The sequence below is a fragment of the Triticum urartu genome, chromosome 7A (genome assembly GCF_056163025.1).
Source record: "Triticum urartu cultivar PI428250 chromosome 7A, HENAU_Tu73, whole genome shotgun sequence".
In the NCBI taxonomy this organism is placed as follows: domain Eukaryota; kingdom Viridiplantae; phylum Streptophyta; class Magnoliopsida; order Poales; family Poaceae; genus Triticum; species Triticum urartu.
In genome coordinates, this window is record NC_141879.1 from 714691498 (window position 1) to 714713605 (window position 22108).

Here is a 22108-nt window from a genome sequence, read left to right on the forward strand (position 1 = left end):
ACCTTATCTGTAAATGTGGAGAAGGATGTGGATATCTTTTTGCAAAATTGCCATAGTTTGATTTCTATCCGTCAGATATAAATCGGACGGTCTATATTGCAAGATGGCAGACACACCATCATCACCAACTCGTTTTTTTTTATAAGAGTAGAGATAGGATAAATTTCGTACATTTATTTAAGTCTCGGCTAACGTTTTTTTATCTTTAAAATGTGAAGGAATCGATTTCTCTCCTATGAAGAAAACTACAGACCAAAAGGCTTCAAAGGATTTGTTGTCTTTGAAAATCCTACCCTGTAAATTTCCTGTAAAACAAAGGAGGCCGAAACTAGTTAGAACATAAACAGTCAGATTTCAGAAATCATATAACAGTCACGGGAGAGGATTTCAGAGTAATATAAAAAAGAAGACAGGCCACTCGAAAAAAAGATTGTTTTTTTATATATATAGAATTTAAAGAAAAAGACTCGGTGACTCGGTGTGTCCATCGGTCGCAAGCCGCGCCCGAGTCGAGCAGCAGGGGAGTCCGGTCCGGCGGCACCGAACCGACCGGCTCTTCTTCATCTTGCTCCGCAAGAAGCCCACCACGGCCGCAGCCGCATAAGCCCACTTCCCCCGACCAGCAGCAGCGGCGACCCCCTCCCCTCCTCCTTCCCCCAATCGAACTCGGCGGCCCCCGTTCCGGCGACTCCGGCCATGTCGGTGAGTGCCCCTGACCTCCCCCGTGCCGCCTCCTTTCAGATCTCGAATTCCCGGCCCGCCTGACGGCCCGCTCCCCCCGCCCCCGCGCAGATCTTCGAGTACAACGGCTCCGCGGTGGTGGCGATGGTGGGGAAGAACTGCTTCGCCATCGCCAGCGACCGCCGCCTCGGCGTGCAGCTGCAGACCGTCGCCACCGACTTCCAGCGGGTCTTCAAGATCCACGGCAAGCTCTACATCGGCCTCTCCGGCCTCGCCTCCGACGCCCAGACGCTGTGAGCCGCTCCCCAGATCCCCCCGCCCTCTCGCCTCTGCTCGATTTGTCTTTCTTAGGGTTTGTTTGTTTGTTTGTTTGTTGGCGTCGGCGCGCAGGTACCAGCGGCTCGTGTTCAAGCACAAGCTGTACCAGCTGCGGGAGGAGCGAGACATGAAGCCAGAGACCTTCGCCAGCCTCGTCTCCTCCATGCTCTACGAGAAGAGGTGAGTTTATATTTCTTTTTTACGATATGAAGAGTTGAGTGTTTTAAACACTAGTGCAACCCCAACACGAATCGAAGAGAAACTAGTGGAGTAAACCGGATGGCGCGCATATATAAGTTGAATGCCAATTTGGGGGGGTCTAGTACTGTGCAGAAATATGCAAATCAGGATGTTAACTGTCTAGTGTTATAGTGGTAAAATATATAGGCGCAACAATTTGTTCTAGGCTCCATTTATTCTTAGGTGGCTTAAGATCTTCTTAGTTATACAAACCAAAGAGTGATTAGAGGCAGCTAGTTTTATGATTCAGCATAGACATTTGCAGCAAGTATGCTTATGGTTTGTCTAATATTTACGACCTATATAAACATATAGGCGTATACTAAGAAGTAAGAACACAACTGCAAATCAGGTGCCATTACCTTGATTATCAAGTGGTTCATTTAGAGCCAGAAATATATTAATCTTCACAGGGCTTATAGCTTGCTAATTTGCTCAAACGTACTATCCACTATTTTACAGTCCAGTGACCTTTTGGAGGGTGTACTAGTACTACTTGTAGTTAAGAGCTACATCTGGATATGCAACGATGTACATGCACGTTTTAGATTCCTGCCTCTGTCCTTTTCCACTAAAGAGTTGAGCAGGGTACTTTGAACATGTTAGTTGTGAACCTCAAATATATGCAAATGTTTCTTTTTCTTATTTACAATCCAGGAGTGGGGTTTCTGATTAGCTGAGCATCAATAAAATTTATAGATAGCGTATAAAGTAAATCTGGACATTTCTAGAACTAGAATTATAGGCCCAGAGCTTCCATTTTCCAACAATGAAAGTCCTGGTAATTAGCTGGCTAATTCTGTTAGATATGAACCAGAATTTCTGATTGATAAGCATGATTCTGTAATGTTTCTACCTACACAGTAAAGTACTCAGTCTTTAGCCTTTCTATACTACTATTGACCTATGTCTTATCTAAAACCATGTGTCTTCATTATATGTGATTTGGTAACGGAGAGAGGTTAATCTAACTTCTGTGTGCTAATGACACACTCCAGATTTGGGCCATACTTCTGCCAGCCGATTATTGCTGGACTTGGACAGGACGACGAGCCATTTATTTGTACCATGGACTGCATTGGTGCAAAGTAGGTATCAGTTTCTTCGAGTATGCGTTTTTGCCTTCTGCACATATTTTTTTTCATCTATTTCACACATGCTATTCCACTTGATTATCTGCTTCTCATTGCCACCGTTTACTCTGTTGAATACTATGCCTGGTTTGGTTCATGGGGTAAGAAAATGTTCTCTTTACAATTTTCTAAATTATATATTGGTCTGTCAACTTTGCCAAAAGTGACCTGAGTCTGGAAAATCAGTAAATCATCAACAAATTGGCTCATATGACCATGACGGGAGTTGATTTTGCTTCCATCGCCAAAGTGAAAAAACCTGAATATTTGGGGATTTTGATTTGTATACCCACATATGTAGCAATGTAGCTAAAAACATTTGGGGAATTTTGTTTTTGGGAGAGCATATCACTACCCAGAATGGTGCTCATTTGATTCACCAACGAGTACACTTGCACACAATTGAAACAATATCTCTGTCCCATATAATTGATATGCTGGGCGTTGGTGAACTATGAGAGATCTACAAACCGTAGACATACCCAGCGGAAAACATAATTAAGTATTGTAGTCCATGAAATAGATGAAAGCACCAAAGGTCTTGTTTCATTACATATGAGGTGAGAAGGGAAAATGATTGCCAGCTTTAGAAAAGGAACAGTTGATGCCCTCCACTCTTGTCTAGTCATTCTTGTTAGCTAATTGTATATATTTATTCATATGCAGGGAACTTGCTAAGGATTTTGTTGTCTCAGGGACAGCTTCAGAGTCTCTATATGGTGCTTGTGAATCCATGTACAAACCAAACATGGTACGCATTTGTATTTGCCAATTTTAGCCAGTGCAACATGCTTTATTTGCTTGTTCTTGTGAGATGAAATCGTGGGATGCATCAAACTTCACATTTCTCTTTTGGGCCTGCCATATTATACTGTTTCATCGGCGATCATTGCCATGTACTTTAGTTTGCAAACTTTTATTTATTATTTTGTGTGATACAAGTTGCCTGATACCCATCCTATTTTCCATGGCAAAAGGAACCTGAGGAACTCTTCGAGACCATATCACAAGCTCTGTTGTCGTCAGTTGACCGTGACTGCCTCAGTGGGTGGGGAGGCTATGTTCTGATTGTGTAAGTTCACTGCTCGTTTCTCTTGTCGGCTCTCTGAATCAAACTCTTTTTAGTGTTGATGTGGTACTCACCTTGCACGTATCAGTAGGGGAAACAGGGGACAAGAGTGCATGGATAGAAACCTTGAAGCTGTAGTGCATCCATGTCTAGACCATTTGGCCACTCCCGTTAACCGACTATTGATCTAGTTCCTTGACGTCTTGTCCTTTGGGTTTGCAGGACACCGACCGAAGTTCAAGAGCGGGTGCTCAAGGGCAGGATGGACTAGATTATGCATGGCCTAGAGTTTGTCAGCTGCTTTCCGATGCCTGTACGATTGCTGTTTCAATATCCCTGTTGTGCCCTGGTTCCGAAGCGACCTTGTACTGTGAAAATCGATGATATTTGTCCGTAGAAGGAACATTTGTTTTCTTTTATTTATACTGTCTATGCTTTTATATTATATCAATGGCGAGACATGTCTGTCGTGTCGTCCGTCAGACCCTACGGCGAAACACATGGGATCGTCATTTTCTCTAAGGTTAGGGTACTACGCTCATATGCGTGCACCGAGTGCTTTGTGCGATTGACACCAATATATTACTGAGCGAGGGATTCCGCTTCCAATCTTGCAGGGATGGTAAAAGAAAGGAGGAAGAGATTGCTGAGATCTGAGTTTAATTTTATAGGCATTAGATGAGCCGGAAATACCCACTCGGGTTCTATCACAAGAATGAAGTTGAGTTGTGTAGGCATCATCTTCTTTGCCAAATCCATCTAAACCAGTGTTGATTGTAGGCACAAGTACACACAAGTTAATCGTGAAACTGATATTGGGAAACAAACCTGAACTCTTAGAGCATCTCCAATAGATGGTCCAAAATTTGGCGGTCTAAAACCGAAGATGTAAAATTTGGACCGCCAAAAAATGCGTTTTGGAGCTCCGAAAAGAGCTCATCTCCGACAGATGGTTCAAATTGATGGTCCAAAGAGCAAATCCAATAGATGGTCTAAAATGAAGATGTAAAACGACATACTACTAGTCCATTCAACATAGTTCAAACATCAAATTCAACATAGTTTCATACATCAACTTCAACTACTACTTATTCAAACTGCTAGATAAACTACTCCTCATCGGAGCTACGGAACTGCTCCTAGAACTCCTCCTTCGTCAGGTCGTCGCACCCCTCCTCCTCCTCCTCCTCCTCCTCCTCGGAAGAGGACTCGATGGGGATCACCGTCATGGGACCGGCCTCATCCTCCTTCTTCGGCCCCTTCTTCTTCTGCTCCGCCTCACGCTTCCAGTAGTACTCCAGCTCGGCCTGGACGTACTCCGGATGCTCCCGAGCAAACCTCGCCATCTCCTCCTCATCGGTATCGCCAGCACTGACGACAACCGACGGCTTCTTCATCTTCTTCTTCTTCGTCGTGATCTCCTTCATGTTGATGCCCATCGGTACAAGCATCTCCGCTACCGCCCGACTCTCGATCTCTGGAAAGTTGAGGTGGGACCAAGGCCTCTTGGCACGCCACACCGCCACGGCGTAGGCACGCGCGGCCTCGTGGGCGGAGGGGTACGTGCCGATCCACCAACGCCTTCCGCGCGTCGGAGAACTCCACACCGCAGTTGCCGAATGGCTTCTGCCTCACGTCGAAGAAGCCCGACTTGCCCTTCGACGTCTTCTTCGGCGCCATCGGGAGTGGCGTGCGGCCGGGGCGGTGGCGGATGGAGCCGGGCGGGGCGGCGATGGCGGGCAGAGCGGTGGCGGACGGAGGCGGGCGGGGCGGCGACGGCGTGCGGGACGGTGGCAGAGCTGTGGGACGGTGGTCGGCGGGCGGGACGGTGGCGGAGCTGCGGGGCGGCGGTCGGCGGGCAGGGCGGTGGCGGACGGAGCCGGGCGGGGCGGATCTGCGGGGCGGCGACGGCGTGCGGGGCGGTGGCAGAGCTATGGGGCTGCGGTCGGCGGGCGGGACGGTGGCGGAGCTGCGGGGCGGCGGTCGGCGGGCTGCGGGGCGGAGCGGCGGGGCGGTGGTCGGCGGGCGGCGACACGGCGTGGAAACAGCGGCGGGCGGCGGGGCGGCGGTCGGCGGGCTGCGGGGCGAAGCTGCGGGGCGGGCGGGCGGCGACACGGCGTGGAAACAGCGGCGGGCGGCGGGGCGGCGGTCGGCGGGCTGCGGGACGAAGCTGCGGGGCGGGCGGGCGGCGACACGGCGTGGAAACAGCGGCGGGCGGCGGGGCGGCGGTCGGCGGGCGGCGGTCGGCGGGCTGCGGGGCGAAGCTGCGGGGCGGGCGGGCGGCGACACGGCGTGGAAACAGCGGCGGGCGGCGGGGCGGCGGTCGGCGGGCTGCGGGCGGCGTGCGACGGGGCGGCGGCGGGGTGTGGAGGCGGCAGGGCGACGGCGGACGGGCGGGGGGGTTGCGGGTGAGCGGGCGGGAACGGAAATAAAGTGACGGTTTGGCGTTCGCGGGCGGCGGCTGGTTTTGGACCAGATGTATTTCATGATATATATTTGCATCGCGATCGAGGTGTTGCATATATGACGAGGAGGCCGCGGTTTAATTTTTTTTTTTCAGATGGACCATCTGTTGAAGCAGCGTTTTTTGCTTCAGACGGTCCAAAAGTTAGTTATTTTTATATTTGGACCATCTATTGAAGATGCTCTTAGAGTATGATTGCGGGTTGGAGGAAGCAGATGTAACAAGTGGAGAAAGCACTATATCAGAGAGAGAACCGTCCAGATGCGTGCATACATGTACTGGGGCCGACACGCGGGCCCGTTACGCTGAGGCCCACATCGCAGCGAGACGAAATGAGGTCGCTCGCCCGCTTGGTCACAGCCGGTCGGTCGGTCCACGGTGAGGAAGGCCAAGGGAGGGGGCTGGTTTTCCCTTCTTTTTCTGCTTGGATTGGAATTGGATTGGACGTAAGCTGCCGCCCATAAATACAAGGGAGAGAAAAGTGACTGTGTGAGAAGCCAGCCAGCCAGCAAGCCAAAGAGAAGAGAAGAGAAGAGAAGAGAAAAAAAAAGAGAAGAGAAGAGAGTTTTCCATCTCCCGCCGCTGCTGGTGGAGAGGGTTTTCCAGTCCTCATCGCCGATCGCATTTCGGCCGGCCGGCCAAGGTGAGCATACCTATCTACGGACCCTCCCTCCGCGTTCACTCCTGGATTCCTCCCTAACCCATCTGCCCGAGCCTCCGGGTTGCTGCGCTGTGTTGTTCCATTCCTCTCTGTTTCCTCGCCGGCCGATCGAGGGTTCGTACCGTACGTAGATCCGTCCAACCAAGCCGCCGGTAGGTAGATCGATGGGTGGCTTTCCCTGCGGCGGAATCGACCGACCGATCCATCGATCGCGTGGTCTCTGCCGCTCCATTAGTTCACCTTCTTCATGGGCTTGCAGCTTTGTGGGTGATGATGAATCATGAAACAGTCGCTGCTGCTCTTTGCTTGCCGGTTTCTTTTTGCGCACGAGGGTTTTCAGGCTGGTTTGGTGATACCTTTTTTTAGGGTTCTCCTTTTCTTTTCTTCTTATTAGTGCAAAGTGCAAACTGCAAAGTGCATGGTGATGTTGTAGTACTAATCAGTCATTTCCTTGTTCCTTAGTTTCCAGATTCCTGATTATTATTATTATTATTATTATTATTATGCCCAAACTTTTTCTTTGCTTGCTCCAAATCTCACCTGGATCGGAGTTACAAGCAGAACCCCTAGCCTGATTTCTCTTTTCTTTCCGGGAAACATACCATGCATGATGCATGCATCATAAATCATCTTCATGCATGCGACACAAATTGTGTTATTCCCATTATTATTAGTTTGCTTCGTATAGTTTGTTTCATTTCTCTCTGTTTCCTTGCCAGCCGATCGACGGCTCGTAGATCCATCCTAGTCACCGCTGGTAGGGATAAGACATTCGCTAGATCGATCGGCGGTTCTTGAGGTTTCTCCCCACAGCGGAATCGACAGATCGTGTGGTTTCTGCCGCTGCATTAGTTCATCTTCTTCATGGTTCGCCCGTCATACAAAGTTAGGGCTCGGGCTTTAATTTTCTGAGTGATGATGAAACAGTTTATTCGCTAGTGCTTGCTTGCCGGTTTCTTTTGTGCACGAGGGTTTTTAGGCTGGTTTGGTGATGCGTTTTTTCTTCTTTTCTTTTCTTTTCTTCTCGGTGCAAAGTATGGTGATGTTGTACTAATCAATCGTTTCCTTGTTTCGTAATATTTTCCAGATTCCTGATTATTAGTATTATTGTGTCCATACTTTTTCTATGCTCGATCTAGATCTCACCTGGATCGGAGTTAAGATACAAGCAGTGCCCCTAACTTAATTTCTCCTTAATTTCTTTGTGGGAAGCATACCATGCATGCATCATAGCAAAAATCATTTTCATGCCACACAAGTTGGATTGTTCCCATTATCAGTGTGCTTCATATAATTAATTGAATTCATGGAAAAAATATATGAAAAACACATATGGAACTAATTAATCGTGGAGCGCTGCACACAGGTAGTGCTTGTGCTTGAAAAAAGAATGGAACAATTAATGCCTGGTTAATTCCCTGCCCAACTTAATATATATAGCCTTGTTTGGTCAGATTTCCTTGCTGTGTTTTTCTTTGTAGATGAGTAGCAAGGGTGATCCAAATCCAAGCAAGTCCCATGGCGGACCCAGCAAGTCACCAATGTCCCACACTGAAAAGGGCGATAAGACGGCCACGCCTCGGAGGCTTCCTATCACGAGGCCACGTGAGCTTGGCAAGAGAGGGCAGACCATACAGCTACTCACGAACCACTTCAAAGTCTCTGGGAATCCAACACATGACTTCTTTTACCACTACAATGTAGGAGAACATGCCTCGTCCTACCTACATTACATAGCTAGTCCATCACCATTCCAGTTCTTGAAATTAATTTCCATGCATGGCTACATTTTGACAGTTGGTTTTCAATTTTGTTGGATCATATCGACCGCAGGTGGATCTCAAGTATGAAGACGATCATCCGGTAATCGGGCAAGGAGTATGCAGAAAGGTGATGAAGCAGCTGCACGAGACCTATGCCTCTTTGCTTGATGGCAAGCAATTCGCCTACGATGGCGACAAAAGCCTCTTCACCTCTGGGCCTCTCCCATTTGCCACCAATGATTTTGACGTTGTCATAGATGGCGATGCTTCGTCCAGAAAGTAAGGCATTCATCAGCTCCAATCCATCACCTATTTCTCACCAGGGAAAGCTTATCTGTTCTTGAGCTCGTCGATCTCTTATTCTCTTGTTGGTTGGGGGAATTGTCTTGCCATTTACCTGCAGGATTGCAACGAGCCAGAGCCCGGGAGCAGATGGCAGTCCAGGACCAAGCGACAAGAAAAGAATGAAACAGGCAGGACAGAGCAAAAGGTTCAAGGTGGATATTACCTTCACAGCAAAGGTTCCGATCAGTGCCATTGCCCTCGTCCTTGGTGGCGGTCAGGATTCTGAGAACTCGCAGGAGGTTCTTCGGGTTCTTGACATCATTCTGAGGCAGCACGCTGCAAGACAGTATGTTGTTGTGTTTATTTATGAACAACTTCGTCTATCTTTTATCTAATGTTGCAAACTCTATGATTAGTCACTCGTTCTTAGGTTCTTATTATACTCAGATTTCTTGTTGGCTGGCTGCATGCAGGAATCGCCTCTTAGTCCGACAGTCTTTTTTCCGTAGAGATTCCGATTGCATCAAGTTGGGTGGCGGTGTTCTAGGTTGTCAGGGTTTTCATTCTAGCATTCGACCCACTCAAAGTGGGCTTTTACTCAATTGTGGTATGTTTATAGCCTAGCTAGAGGCCTAATTTGCACTAGGTTCGTGGTAAAATGTTTTTTTACAACATTGATGGTGCATGATATATAGATTTTTGAATTTTTGCAGATTTGTCCACCACTATGGTAGTGGAACCTGGGCCTGTGATTGCATTTCTGCTCTCCAACCAGGGTGTCAAGGACACTTCTAGCATTGACTGGGGCAAAGTAAGCTGAAACTTAGTGATTTCTTATTAATATATTCTTAGCCCATCAAAAATTGTTCATTTCTACACTACAATGTTTCCCTGCTCTAATCTTGGTCGTCCATGACATAATTTTAGGCTAAACGGGCACTGAATAAATTAAGGATTGAAACCACTCACACGAAGGCGGAATTTAGGATTGTCGGATTGTCCGAAAACAGTTGCTATAACCAGACGTAAGATGTTACTCTTGATTTGAATCATGATATGCGAGCTCAGGGCACATGCCTCAGCTGCTCTCATTTCAATATAATTCATATATAAATTCTTGATCTAGGTTCCCACTAAAGCAAAAAGATGGCAACGGTACTGTGGATGTAACTGTCTATGATTACTTCATGGACCGTTGGTCGATGAAGCTGGAGAAGTCTGCTCATATGCCATGTCTAAATGTGGGGAAGCCAAACCGCCCAACATACCTCCCGCTGGAGGTCCGTCCCTCGCTTCCTATTCTTGTTTTGAATCAGTCTTTTGGTAGATATGTCTTCTTTTTTTGTGTGCTCATTTCCATGTTTGCAACAGGTTTGCCGTCTAGTGCCATTGCAAAGGTATAAAAGGTCTTTGTCCACGTCGCAAAGGTCAAAGCTGGTGGAGGCATCCAGGCAGAGGCCGGATCAGAGGATGTCGAAGTTGTATGGTGTAAGTTACACTGATACCCTGAATTCAGCTAAACTGCGGTAGATATGTTCACAACATCTCCTAAAAACATCGAAAAGACAAAAAATAAATTCTCAATTTTGTTTACCTATCATGATAGGAGTTGCGTGCCAATGATTATGATTCCGAGCCAATGATGAAGGAATGCGGCATATCAATAGTTCCAGACTTTACCCAGGTTCAGGGTAGAGTCCTTGAGGCACCACAGGTTGGCAGAGCCCTACCTGTTCTTTTGACTGGCTGTTTTTGAATGCGTACTGTGCGCATGCCCTTTTCTGCTTTGCATCTAATTAAATATCGTAATGTGCAGTTAAGCGCTGCAGATGGTAGACAACTATATACACCTAATGGGAGGTGGAATTTCAATAAAAATGTGAGCAATCGAGCATACCTGTTCTGTTGATTAAACTCCACACATGTGCACCGTAAACTCTTTGTTTTCGCGTCGATGCGGTAACTTTCCTGGTTCAATTCTTCAGAGGTTTTTTCGGCCGATTGAGTTTAAGAAGACCTGGCCATGGGGAGTTGTTAATTTTTCTACACGACGTGATGTTGAACATCTTGTCGAGCACCTTCTCCAATCCGGTAGCGAGAAGGGAATCGTAAGTTCACTGCTTCACCTAATATTGAGCCTTTTCAAATGTCTTAGCCAGTTTGATTTGCAGAGTATGGAGAAATATAGCGCTGTAATTCAGGAGATTCATAAAATGAAACATCAATCTCCGGCAAAAAGGGTGGAGGATATGTTTCGGCAGGTAAATATAGCATTCGGAGGAAATAATCCAGAGTTTCTCCTGTGTTTTCTTCCTGAGAAGAACTCTGACATATATGGTATGCTCTGCTAACTCAGCCTTGTAAGTAAGCTTCATTATGCTTCTACCTGCCATCCAAACGTTTCTTGTTCTTATCAGGACCATGGAAGCGTGAATGCCTTGCACAACGTGGCATTGTTACACAATGCTTGGTTCCTCCTCCCAACGTCAAAGATCAGTACCTCACAAATGTGCTGCTAAAGATAAATGCCAAGGTTTGGAGTGTGATTTGCATTGCCATCTTCAATGTACTTTGGATTTGTTAGCTGAAAACTGAATGCTTTGCTTTTATTAAATTTGTCCTGCCAAACAGCTTGGCGGGTTAAATTCATTGCTGAAAAAGGAAATAACCCATGCTATTCCTCACGTGTCGAGGATTCCAACCATCATCTTTGGTATGGATGTTTCCCATGGTTCACCAGGACGTGACGTGCCATCGGTTGCTGCAGTAAGTAACATATCATGCTTCTGTTTTCAGTTTCCTGCAGTAAGAAACTTAGGTGTCAGCTGATAGTCCTTGAGAGATTTTCCAACCGATAATTTGCTGACTCACCCTGGTATTTTTGGCTTTTACCTAGGTTGTTAGTTCATTGGAGTGGCCAATCATCTCAAAATACAGAGCTTCTGTGTGCACTCTGCCACCCAGGCAGGAAATGATCAAAACCTTGTTTAAGCAAGATGGAGATACTGATCATGGCCTCATTAAGTGAGTCTCTGCTGCATAGGTTTTAGATAAGTGAAATTTAAACAATGTTAATAACAGTGCTTCCTAACCGTATGCTTTTCTTTTTCTTCTTTTTGCTCACTGGGGTATAACATTTCAGGGATTCACTAGTTGCCTTCCTCGGAAAAAACAATAAACCGAAGCCGGAACAAATTATCATTTTCAGGTCAGTTGTCCTCCTGGGATAATGTGTGCAAACGCTAACTGATAGTGTACTTTGTACTTCAGCATCATAACTTTTCTTTTTTGAAAATAATCATAACTGTCGTGTAGAAATTGGTTTATTAATTGTGTGTTGTCCCTCAGAACACTCCCCACATTTTATTCATAGTCCTAAGAGTACAAACTGACTCTAATACTTGACGTCTTCAATAAGTTTACTTTGGCACCCTGATGCTGGCTAAGGAGTTTTGTTGTCTTGATATTAGGGATGGGGTTAGTGAGAGCCAGTTCGATCAGGTGTTGAATGATGAGCTAGGCCAGATCATGGAGGTAACATAAATGACATCCAATTCTTCCTCATGCGCCGGTTCTTGATGTAATGATGTAATTCTAATTGATACTACAGGCATGCAAGTTTTTTGGCGACAAGCATTTTGGTGGCAACTGGTTCCCCAAGTTCACAGTGATAGTTGCACAGAAGAATCATCACACAAGATTTTTCTTGCGGAATGGAGTGAATAATGTCCCCCCTGGTAACCTATATCTTTTATCCAAGTACCTTTACATTCTTTCAAAAAAAATTCTGAATTTTCAATCTTTCAATTTTAGTGGAGGACGGCAATCATCGGGACTGCTAGCTTGTTCCGTTTGTATATACGCATTCACACGAAATCAAAAGCACTTAATAAGAATCTCTACACACCTAGCTACCAGAGAACTATTATTTGCAATTTTGTATGGATCAAACAAGCTCAATTTCTATGCTTTTTGTACACATACATTCTTATCATAGTCCTACTTTCCCCTTGTTTAGGTACTGTGGTTGATGGAGTAATCTGCCATCCCAGGAACTATGATTTCTACATGTGTGCTCATGCTGGCATTATCATATGTTCTCTCTATACCTTGTGTGAGTTGTGATTGTAATTCACTGCTTTGCAAATGCTTATTTGAATCTAATTAAGTCAGTCCTCTATGCTCGTGTGTTAATTCCAGGGGACTACAAGGCCAACACACTACCATGTGCTCCATGATGAGATAGGCTTCTCTACTGACGATCTGCAGGAGCTCGTGCACTCCCTGTCCTACACGTATGTGCACTGAAACAGTTACAAAAGATTCAGTTGTTACCTTAATTTGCCTCTGGTCGATGATCATCGTTGCACTCTTTGTGACATTTTGATGCTTGTGTACTCGTTTCAGGTATCAGAGGAGCACCACAGCCATCTGAGTAGGTAAGTAAGCATGATTTGCCATTACTTGATTGATCTCGCAACAACTTATCAGTCAAAACGGCATGCATGGCTGATCGAGTAAATTGCAAAAAACCACCACAATTGAGGACCCTAATTCATAAAACCACCATTTTTCGTTTTTTTTTCAAAAAACCACCACCATTGTGTTGACAGTTTTCAGAAAACACTGAACAAGCAATTAGAGTTGTTTGAGTGAAAATCTGACCAGTGGGTCCCAATGACAGGTGCCACGTGGCCCGGGTAAAGACGGTGCTCGTTACACGCCGTTAGAAAGTTTCGCTCCATGTTAAGTTAGACGTAGGACCCACCCATCAGTGTGCTTGCTCCTTCCTCTTTTTTCAAGCATTCTTACAAACACCTCCCGTGCGCCGCCGTCGTCGTCTCCATCACGGAGCTCGAGCTGCTCATCCAGGGGTTCAGGCAAAGCTGGCATCGGTGCGGAGTCCTCGCCGACTGATGGCGTCGGACACGGTGCGAGGTGGCGGCGCAGCCATGGCCGTAGCCAGCAAGGTGGCTGGTCGTGGCACAGCCGGGTCATGCGCGCGGCTCCGTCCGTAGCCGGCGGCGAGCGGAGCATGGAGCAGGATACATGAGGAGGAGGGGAAGCGCGCGGGGACGAGCTGGAGGTGGCTTGCCACAGCCGGCGAGGTGGGTAGTCGTGGCCGAGCCGAGCGGCATGGTGCGGTAGGACGCCCCCGGAGAGCACTGCCTTGCTACCGCGTAGCCACCGCTAACGAATCGCCGCCAGACCATGTCCATGAGCTCCGCCTCCTCGCGCTGATATCCCTCGCCGACGGATTCGAGCAGGGACGCCCGGAGACGACCGAATCGAGCTTTTCTCCGCTGCTTGCACCGGCCGCTCCTCGCCGTCAATTCGCCGCCTCCAAGCCTTCCCAGTACCCACTGAGCTCTCCCACCACATCGAAGTGAGCTGCTCTCAGTTTCCCCCCATCTTCTCTGCTCTATTTCGCACTGTAGCGCCATCCCCCAAGAGCTCCGAGCACGACCACCGCCATGGCCGACGAACTCAAGCAGGTCGTGCTTCCCTGCCTAGTCCTGTAGTCCAGTAGCATGCGCAGGCTCCAGGAGCTCCTTCGATTCCCCTGAGAACCTCTTCGTCTCACCCCTGTCGTGGTCTGCTCCCGGCGGCCTCCTGCAGTCCGGCGACGGCTGCTTCGTCGGCCTGAGGCCCGTACAGGAACAGGAGCTTTTGGGCATGTCCTGCATCCATATTCAGCTTGTGGCCGGAGGACATGGCAAGCGGCCGAGCGTGCTGCTGCGTGGCGCAGGAACTAGCGGTGCTGGGAGGCTCGTCGGCCGGCAGCCTGGCTGGCCGGAGCCGCAGGGCGTGCATGTACACGGAAGCGCTAGGGGGGGGGGGGGGGGGGGGGACGGGGACGGGGTTGACCAGCTGTGCCGTCACGTGGACATGTCATCAGGACCCACTGGTCAGATTTTCACTTAAACAGTTTTAATTGAGTGATTAGCGTTTTCTGAAAACTGTCAGTACAATGGCGGTGGGTTTTTGAAAAAAAACGAAAGGTGGTGGTTTTGTGAATTAGGGTCCCCAATTGTGGTGGTTTTCTGCAATTTACTTATGGCTGATCATCTGATTTTCGCTCTCTCTCTCAGTTGCTCCCATCTACTCCCTCCGTTCCTAAATATTTGTCTTTCTAGACATTTTGAATGACTACTACATACGGATGTACGTAGACATGTTTTAGAGTGTAGATTCACTCATTTTGCTCTGTATGTAGTCACTTGTTAAAATGCCTAGAAAGACAAGTATTTGGAAGCGGAGGGCCTCCGTTCCTAAATACTTGTCTTTCTAGGCATTTTAAATAAACTCAACATACGGATGTATGTAGACATATTTTAAAGTGTAGATTCACTCATTTTACGCCATATGTAGTCACTTGTTGAAATCTCTAGAAAGACAAGTATTTAGGAACGGAGGGAGTACTATGCACACCTTGCCGCGGCGCATGTGGCCAAGTTCACCAGGCTCGATGACGGCATGTCGGAGACGTCATCCCAGGCTGAGGCTGCGCCGGTGCCGGAGCTGCCTCGTCTGCATCCCAATGTGGCATCGTCCATGTTCTTCTGCTGAGTCGTCCCGCGGTTTGCCCATCGTCCGTTATTAGTGACTGGAACTTTATCAAATGCTACATGGAACCGAATGGCGCTTTTGGTTTTAGCTGCTAGTAGATTTAATGGATGTTATGTGGAAGAACAATCTTTGATTGCTACCATATGGTACTTTTGGAGCTCCTTGGCAATAATATATAATCTGAACTTTCGATAGTCAGGACCTTAAACTCTGCTCATGTGCATCGTGCCAACGTATTCGGGATGTCAAGCTGATAAATGTCCAACGGTTTATAATCTTTAGCTTAACAACAAGGGTCATTATAGTTTTTTTGATTCTATACTTTGTTGTCAATTACTTAAATTAGCAAGGAAAGGCATGGCTGTTCAGCCTGCTTACAGGTTAGAGGAGATTGTAGTGAAATGAAATATGCTACTCCCTCCGTTCACTTTTGTAAGTCCTTTCAGACAACTTAATATATATTGTTTTGCACATTGTCTGAAATGTCTTCAAGGTCTTAAATAGAGGGAGTAATATAGGTGGAAAGCAATAAGTAAAATATAGGAGTACCCATTATTAAATTTATTTCTTCTACGAAGCACTGGTGCTAGGTAACCACAAAAATGCAACAAAGAGATAATTATGTGAGGATAACACTAATTAGGCCACAAGTTGCAATCAAGAAGTAATTTCCAGATCTCAAACTGAAATATAATTTGCATTATTCAGATCAGTGCAAAATAAAGGAGAGAGAGGGAAAAAACCTTCCATCCTCATCTAGGCAATCAAGCCAACCCTTCTCATATTTTGACTCCAATTTACACCTGAAGCTCAACCCTGTCCAGCGCCTTCACGGTGGTGCCGATGGCCATTAGATCTGGCGCCTTTGACCTGCCCCTGTCGGAGTTCCACTTGGATCTGGCCACGGGGGACCTGTGTAGTGTGCTTGTCTCGGCTGTGGGCACCAATTGACGGAGGGATTTGGGTTGCGGAGTGTGGTAGAGTTGCACCAGTCGGGCTAGATGAATGTCGGCAGGAAACAGGTGAGGTTGGTCTCTCGGATCCGGCTTTGATGGGAGGCGGGCGGCGAGTGGACGGCGGATCTGGTTACATCCTGTGGAGCGTCTCTGCCTCCTTTAGTGGCGGGTCTGAAGGTTATCACCACGCTCAGCTCATCTACCTGTTGACATCAGATTTGGCACCAAAGAAAAGATTATTAAGATGGCATCAAATGAAGAGGCGCTCTACATGAAGTTTCATATTGGCAACATGAACATATTTAAAGTTTGGGTCATTGTCATCTGAACTCATCTCGAGGGCCGAAGTTATACTTGAAATACTAAGATTTTGTATTCAGAGTACCATTCGGCCTATTACGCCTCCAAAACGGCCTCATATGAGAAAATCATCTACATGGGTTGTTTTCATCTCGTTGAAATAGTCGATTTTGATATAAAAATCATCTTAATACGAAGTCGTATGCAAAATTCAGAGCCTGCGCAGTGTGACCCTACTATGAGTAAAAAATGACGTCCAAGTGGTTTTCACTTTCAGTGAGATTTTGATGAAATTCACTGAATTTCAGTAATGTTAGTAGACACTAAAATATTTATCTTTCCGCCAAAATATTTCAGCAATTTTAGTAATACACAGGAATTCAAATATTTTTTGAAAATTCAAAATATTTAGTTGAATTCAAGTGAATATTTCAGCCCTTTAGCCGAAATGCCAACGGAAATCACTGAAATTCGGTGATTTTGGTTGGTGCTGAAATTTTCATGAAAGTGAAAATGAAAACACAAGGTCACACTCATATGACTATGTCTAATGGGTAGCATGAGTTATTAACTATTTTGCGGTAGTGATTTGGCTGTGAAGATGGCCTCGGATTGAAAAACGTTCAACATGACAATTATTCGTCTCGTTGAAACAGTCAAAATTGCTTTTGGGCATGTCTCCATACGAGGTCGTTTACTGCCTAAGAATGACTTGCAAGGTGCAGCCAGTTTTGAACCGTACAATTTTAGAAAATTCGGACCAAACCATCCAAATTGGACTCAAACTAGGGTTTTTGACGTGAATCCAAGCATTTTCCTTGCACATGAAGTCTAGCTGCGTCTTATATACCTAAGGGTGAAGACTGATTGAACAACACACAATTGCAAAACCTATCTACCACCTTTTCTCCGTTCATTCTTCTTGTTACAGGGTTGCGAACCTCAAGGCCCTAATTGCGATTAGGTCGACCTAGGGCAGCCCATAGCCGCCGATGGTGGCCCTCCGATGGCCATCTTCTGCTATATGGAGTCTTTCGATGAGAAGAAAATAATAAGCCATCTCCTCGGACGAAACTCCGCCGCCACGAGGCGGAACCTTGGCGGAACCAATCTAGGGCTCTGGCGGAGCTGTTTTGCCGGGGAAACTTCCCTTCGGGAGTGGGAAATCATCGCCATCGTCATACCAATGCTCCTCTCATCGGGAGAGGGAAATCTCCATCAACATGTTCATCAACACCATCTCCTCTCAAAACCCTAGTTCATCTCTTGTATCCAATTCTTGTCTCCAAGTCTGGGATTGGTACTAGTAGGTTGCTAGTAGTGTTAATTACTCCTTGTAGTTGATGCTAGTTGGTTTATTTGGTGGAAGATCATATGTTCAGATCCTATATGCATATTAATACCCCTCTGATTATGAACATGAATATGCTTTGTGAGTAGTTACGTTTGTTCCTGAGGACATGGGAGAAGTCTTGCTATTAGTAGTCATGTGAATTTGGTATTCGTCCGATATTTTGATGAGATGTATGTTGTCTCTCCTCTAGTGGTGTTATGTGAACGTCGACTACATAACACTTCACCATTATTTGGGCCTAGAGGAAGGCATTGGGAAGTAATAAGTAGATGATGGGTTGCTAGAGTGACAGAAGCTTAAACCCTAGTTTATGCGTTGCTTCGTAAGGGGCTGATTTGGATCCATATGTTTCATGCTATGATTAGGTTTACCTTAATACTTTTGTTGTAGTTGCGGATGCTTGCAATAGAGGTTAATCATAAGTGGGATGCTTGTCCAAGTAAGGACAGCACCCAAGCACCGGTTCACCCACATACCAAATTATCAAAGTACCGAACGCGAATCATATGAACGTAATGAAAACAAGCTTGACGATATTCCCATGTGTCATCAGGAGCGCTTTTCTCTATATAAGAGTTTGTCCAGGCTTGTCCTTTGCTACAAAAAGGATTGGGCCACCTTGCTGCACTTTATTTACTTTTGTTACTTGATGCTCGTTACAAATTATCCTATCACAAAACTATCTGTTACCACTTATTTCAGTACTTGCAGAGAATACCTTGCTGGAAACCGCTTATCATTTCCTTCTGTTCCTCGTTGGGTTCGACACTCTTACTTATCGAAAGGACTACGATAGATCCCCTATACTTGTGGGTCATCAAGACTCTTTTCTGGCGCCGTTGCCGGGGAGTGAAGCGCCTTTGGTAGGTGGGATTTGGTAAGGAAAATTTATATAGTGTGCTGAAATTTACTGTCACTTGTTACTATGGAAAGTAATCCTCTGAGGGGCTTGTTTGGGGTATCTTCACCCCGACCAGTAGAGCAAAGAGTTGCTCCTCAACCTACTGAACCTACTGAAAATGAAAATGTCTGCTTTGAAATTCCTTTGGGTATGATAGAAAAACTGCTAACTAATCCTTTTGCAGGAGATGGAACAACGCAGCCTGATGAGCACCTAATATATGTGGATGAAGTTTGTGGATTATTTAAGCTTGCAGGTGTACCCAGAGATGTTGTTAGGGCATCTCCAGCCGGCCCCCCAGGATGCCCCCCACGAGCACTTTTTGGACGCCGGCGCTTAATTGTTCTCCCCCGGGACCCCAAGAGCTCAAATAGCGCCGGATTTGGCCGAAGTTACGTCCGGCGGTCCCGATCCAAACCCAAAAAGCCGGGAGGCACTTGGGGGCGCCGGCGCTCCTTTTTGCATGCAAAACCCCCACATGTCGGCCTCTCTCCTCACTCTCTCTCCTCCTTTTCCTACTAGGCCCACCCGTGCATGTGGGAATCTTTCCCTCGCCCAGCCCCGCCTTCTCCATCCCGCCCCACCGAGCTCGCCGCCCCGCCTGCTCCGCCCGCGCGCTCGCCTCCGCCCCCGCAGCCTCCCCCACCGGCTCGCGCTCACTCCCTCCTCTGCTTCGCCAGGTCGCCTCCCCCACCTCGCTCTGGCTCGCGCTTGCCCTCTCCGCCAGGTCGCCTCCCCCGCCGTGCTCTGGCTTGCGCTCTCGCGGCTGTGTTGCTTTCTTCGGGTGGAAGGCTTTGCTTGGACTGCATGGAGCCGCGGCATGGGCGGGCACCCGACTCCGCCCCCGCGGCATGCCGGAGCCGTGGCAGCTCGTCCGCCGGCGTGTGGTTGTGGCGTGGCCGGGCCGGAGCTCGCTGCGTGTGGCCATGGCGTGTGGGCGGGCGGGCGGGCGCGGCGCTGCCTGGGCGGATGGGCGCGGCTGTGGGCTCGATTGTCCTTGCCCTCGTCGTCGGGAGAGCAACAAGGAGGAGGACGACCAGTGGACGCTCTTCATCGATCTGCCGGTGCTGGAGGCCGCCACCGCCGGCTTCTCCGACGGCAACCTGCTCAGCCGCGGCGGCTTCGGCCCCGTCTACAAGGCAAGCGACCAGCAACCTCCTCCTCCTCCTTGTTGCTCACACCGTCGTCCTCGCGCGGTGCCTCGGCAACGCCGTCGTCGGGAAGGAGCAGGAGACAGTGGAGGACGCCATGATGAGGTAGGGCGCAGCTGTGGCCTGGACAGCGCGGCGCGGGCGGGACGCGTCTACTACGCCCGCCGGCCACCGCGTCCTGGGCGCCCGCCCCGTCCCCGTGCAGCCCGCTGACGGGGCGCGTTGAGGCGGCGAGCAGCGGGCGCGGCCGCGGTCAAGATGCTCGATGAAATGCTGCTGCCTCCGTGGGAGCCCAGTGCTGCTCGTGCTCATATCCTTGTGGTCTTCCGCCAGGCCTCCGTCGACGCTCGCGCTCCTTCGCTGGCTGGAGGTCGTCGACGCCGCCGCGGTCAAGGTGCTCGACGAAATGACGCTCCAATTGTGGGAGTCCAACGCTGCTCGTGGGGAGGCAACGAGTGGAAGTGGTTTGGCCCCCAAGGCCTAAGTTCTCGCCGGCAGCCCCCCATGAGGCGAAAAAAGGTGCCTCCTGGGGGGCAAACGGCTGGAGATGCCCTTAAGAAGAAGGTCTTCCCTTTATCTTTGAAGGAAGATGCATTGACATGGTATAGGCTATGTGATGATACGGGGTCATGGAACTACAAACGATTGAAATTGGAATTTCATCAGAAGTTTTATCCTATGCATCTTGTTCATCGTGATCGCAATTATATATATAATTTTTGGCCTCGCGGAGGAGAAAGCATCGCTCAAGCTTGGGGGAGGCTTAAATCAATGTTATATTCATGCCCCAATCATGAGCTCTCAAGAGAGATGATTATTCAAAATTTATATGCTCGGCTTTCTGATAACAATCGCACCATGCTCGATACTTCTTGTGCTGGCTCTTTTTATGACGAAGACTATTGAATTCAAATGGGATTTATTGGAAAGAATTAAACGCAACTCTGAAGATTGGGACCTCGACGAAGGTAAGGAGTCAGGTATGACACCTAAGTTTGATTGTGTTAAATTTTTTATGGATACCAATGTTTTCCGTAAATTTAGCACTAAATATGGACTTGACTCTGAGATAGTAGCTTCTTTCTGTGAATCTTTTGCTACTTATGTTGATCTCCCCAAGGAGAAGTGGTTTAAATATCATCCTTCCATAGAAGTAAAAGTAGCTGCACCTATTAAAGTTGAAGAAAAGACTCTCACTTATAATGATCCTATTGTTCCTACTTCTTATGTTGAGAAACCACATTTCCATGTTAGGATAAAGGATCATGCTAAAGCTTCAACTGTGGTTCGTAAAAGCAATATTAAAACTTATACACCTTCTGAGCAAATTAAAGTTGAACCTGATATTGCTATTGTTAAAGATCTCTTGTCTGATAATATTGATGGGCATGTTATTCATTTCCTTGATGAGACTGCTAGAATTTCTAAGCCTTGTGCTAAAGATAAAAACAGACCTGTGGTAGGCATGCCTGTTATTTCTGTTAAAATAGGAGATCATTGTTATCATGGCTTATGTGATATGCGTGCTAGTGCTAGTGCAATACCTTACGACTTATACAAAGAAATTATGCATGATATTGCACCTCCTGAGATAGAAGATATTGATGTCCCAATAAAACATGCCAATAGAGATACTATTTCACCAATGGGAATTGTTAGAGATGTTGAAGTCTTGTGTGGGAAAACTAAATATCCTGATGATTTTCTTGTTCTTGGTTCCCCACAAGATAGCTTTTGTCCCATTATATTTGGTAGACCCTTCTTAAACACTGTTAATGCTAAGATAGATTGCAAAAAGGATGTTGTTACTATCGGTTTAGATGATATGTCTCATGAATTTAATTTCTCTAAATTTAGTAGACAACACCTTGAAGAAGAATTACCTAGTAAGGATGAAATTATTGGTCTTGCTTCTATTGCCGTACCTCCTAGTGATCCTTTAGAACAATATTTGCTAGACCATTAAAAATGATATGTTTATGAATGAAAGAAGGGAAATAGATGAAGTATTCTTTAAACAGGAACCTATTCTGAAACACAATTTTCCTGTTGAAATCCTAGGGGATCCTCCTCCACCCAAGGGTGATCCTGTGTTTGAGCTTAAACCATTGCCTGATACTCTTAAATATGCTTATCTTGTGAGAAAAAGATATATCCTGTTATTATTAGTGCTAACCTTTCAGAGCATGAGGAAGAGAGATTATTGAAAACTCTGAAGAAGCACCATGCTGCTATTGGGTATACTCTTGATGATCTTAAGGG

The 22108-nt window shown here is 47.1% G+C and overlaps 1 protein-coding gene and 2 pseudogenes across 2 annotated transcripts; 2 read left to right on the top strand and 1 right to left on the bottom strand.

Moving 5' to 3' along the window:
- Nucleotides 1–532: 532 nt before the first annotated feature.
- LOC125523756 (proteasome subunit beta type-3) lies at nucleotides 533–3860 on the top strand. The gene is made up of 7 exons (XM_048688822.1): nucleotides 533–702; nucleotides 793–974; nucleotides 1072–1179; nucleotides 2238–2327; nucleotides 3039–3123; nucleotides 3350–3444; nucleotides 3664–3860. Exons 1-7 carry the CDS (start codon nucleotides 697–699, stop codon nucleotides 3710–3712), a joined length of 615 nt encoding a protein of 204 aa, XP_048544779.1. The 5' UTR covers nucleotides 533–696; the 3' UTR covers nucleotides 3713–3860.
- Nucleotides 3861–4580: 720 nt separating this feature from the next.
- On the bottom strand, nucleotides 4581–5121 carry LOC125523757 (uncharacterized; annotated as a pseudogene).
- A 1332-nt stretch (nucleotides 5122–6453) lies between these two features.
- LOC125519427 (protein argonaute 4A-like) lies at nucleotides 6454–16311 on the top strand (annotated as a pseudogene). Its single transcript, XR_015609911.1, has 24 exons — nucleotides 6454–6548; nucleotides 8048–8266; nucleotides 8364–8608; nucleotides 8733–8960; nucleotides 9088–9221; nucleotides 9328–9425; nucleotides 9542–9639; nucleotides 9741–9894; nucleotides 9986–10102; nucleotides 10221–10328; nucleotides 10431–10493; nucleotides 10600–10722; nucleotides 10786–10951; nucleotides 11032–11147; nucleotides 11246–11380; nucleotides 11511–11638; nucleotides 11757–11822; nucleotides 12085–12148; nucleotides 12225–12351; nucleotides 12633–12706; nucleotides 12815–12909; nucleotides 13022–13053; nucleotides 14637–14647; nucleotides 15035–16311. The product of XR_015609911.1 is annotated as a protein argonaute 4A-like (transcript).
- Nucleotides 16312–22108: the final 5797 nt, after the last annotated feature.

What these genes read in the sequence shown, in the direction of transcription:
- LOC125523756 (XM_048688822.1), top strand. An exon ending in ATGGACTGCATTGGTGCAAA is followed by an intron (nt 2,328 to 3,038) that starts GTAGGTATCAGT and finishes ATTCATATGCAG; the next exon opens with GGAACTTGCTAAGGATTTTG. An exon ending in CCATGTACAAACCAAACATG is followed by an intron (nt 3,124 to 3,349) that starts GTACGCATTTGT and finishes CCATGGCAAAAG; the next exon opens with GAACCTGAGGAACTCTTCGA.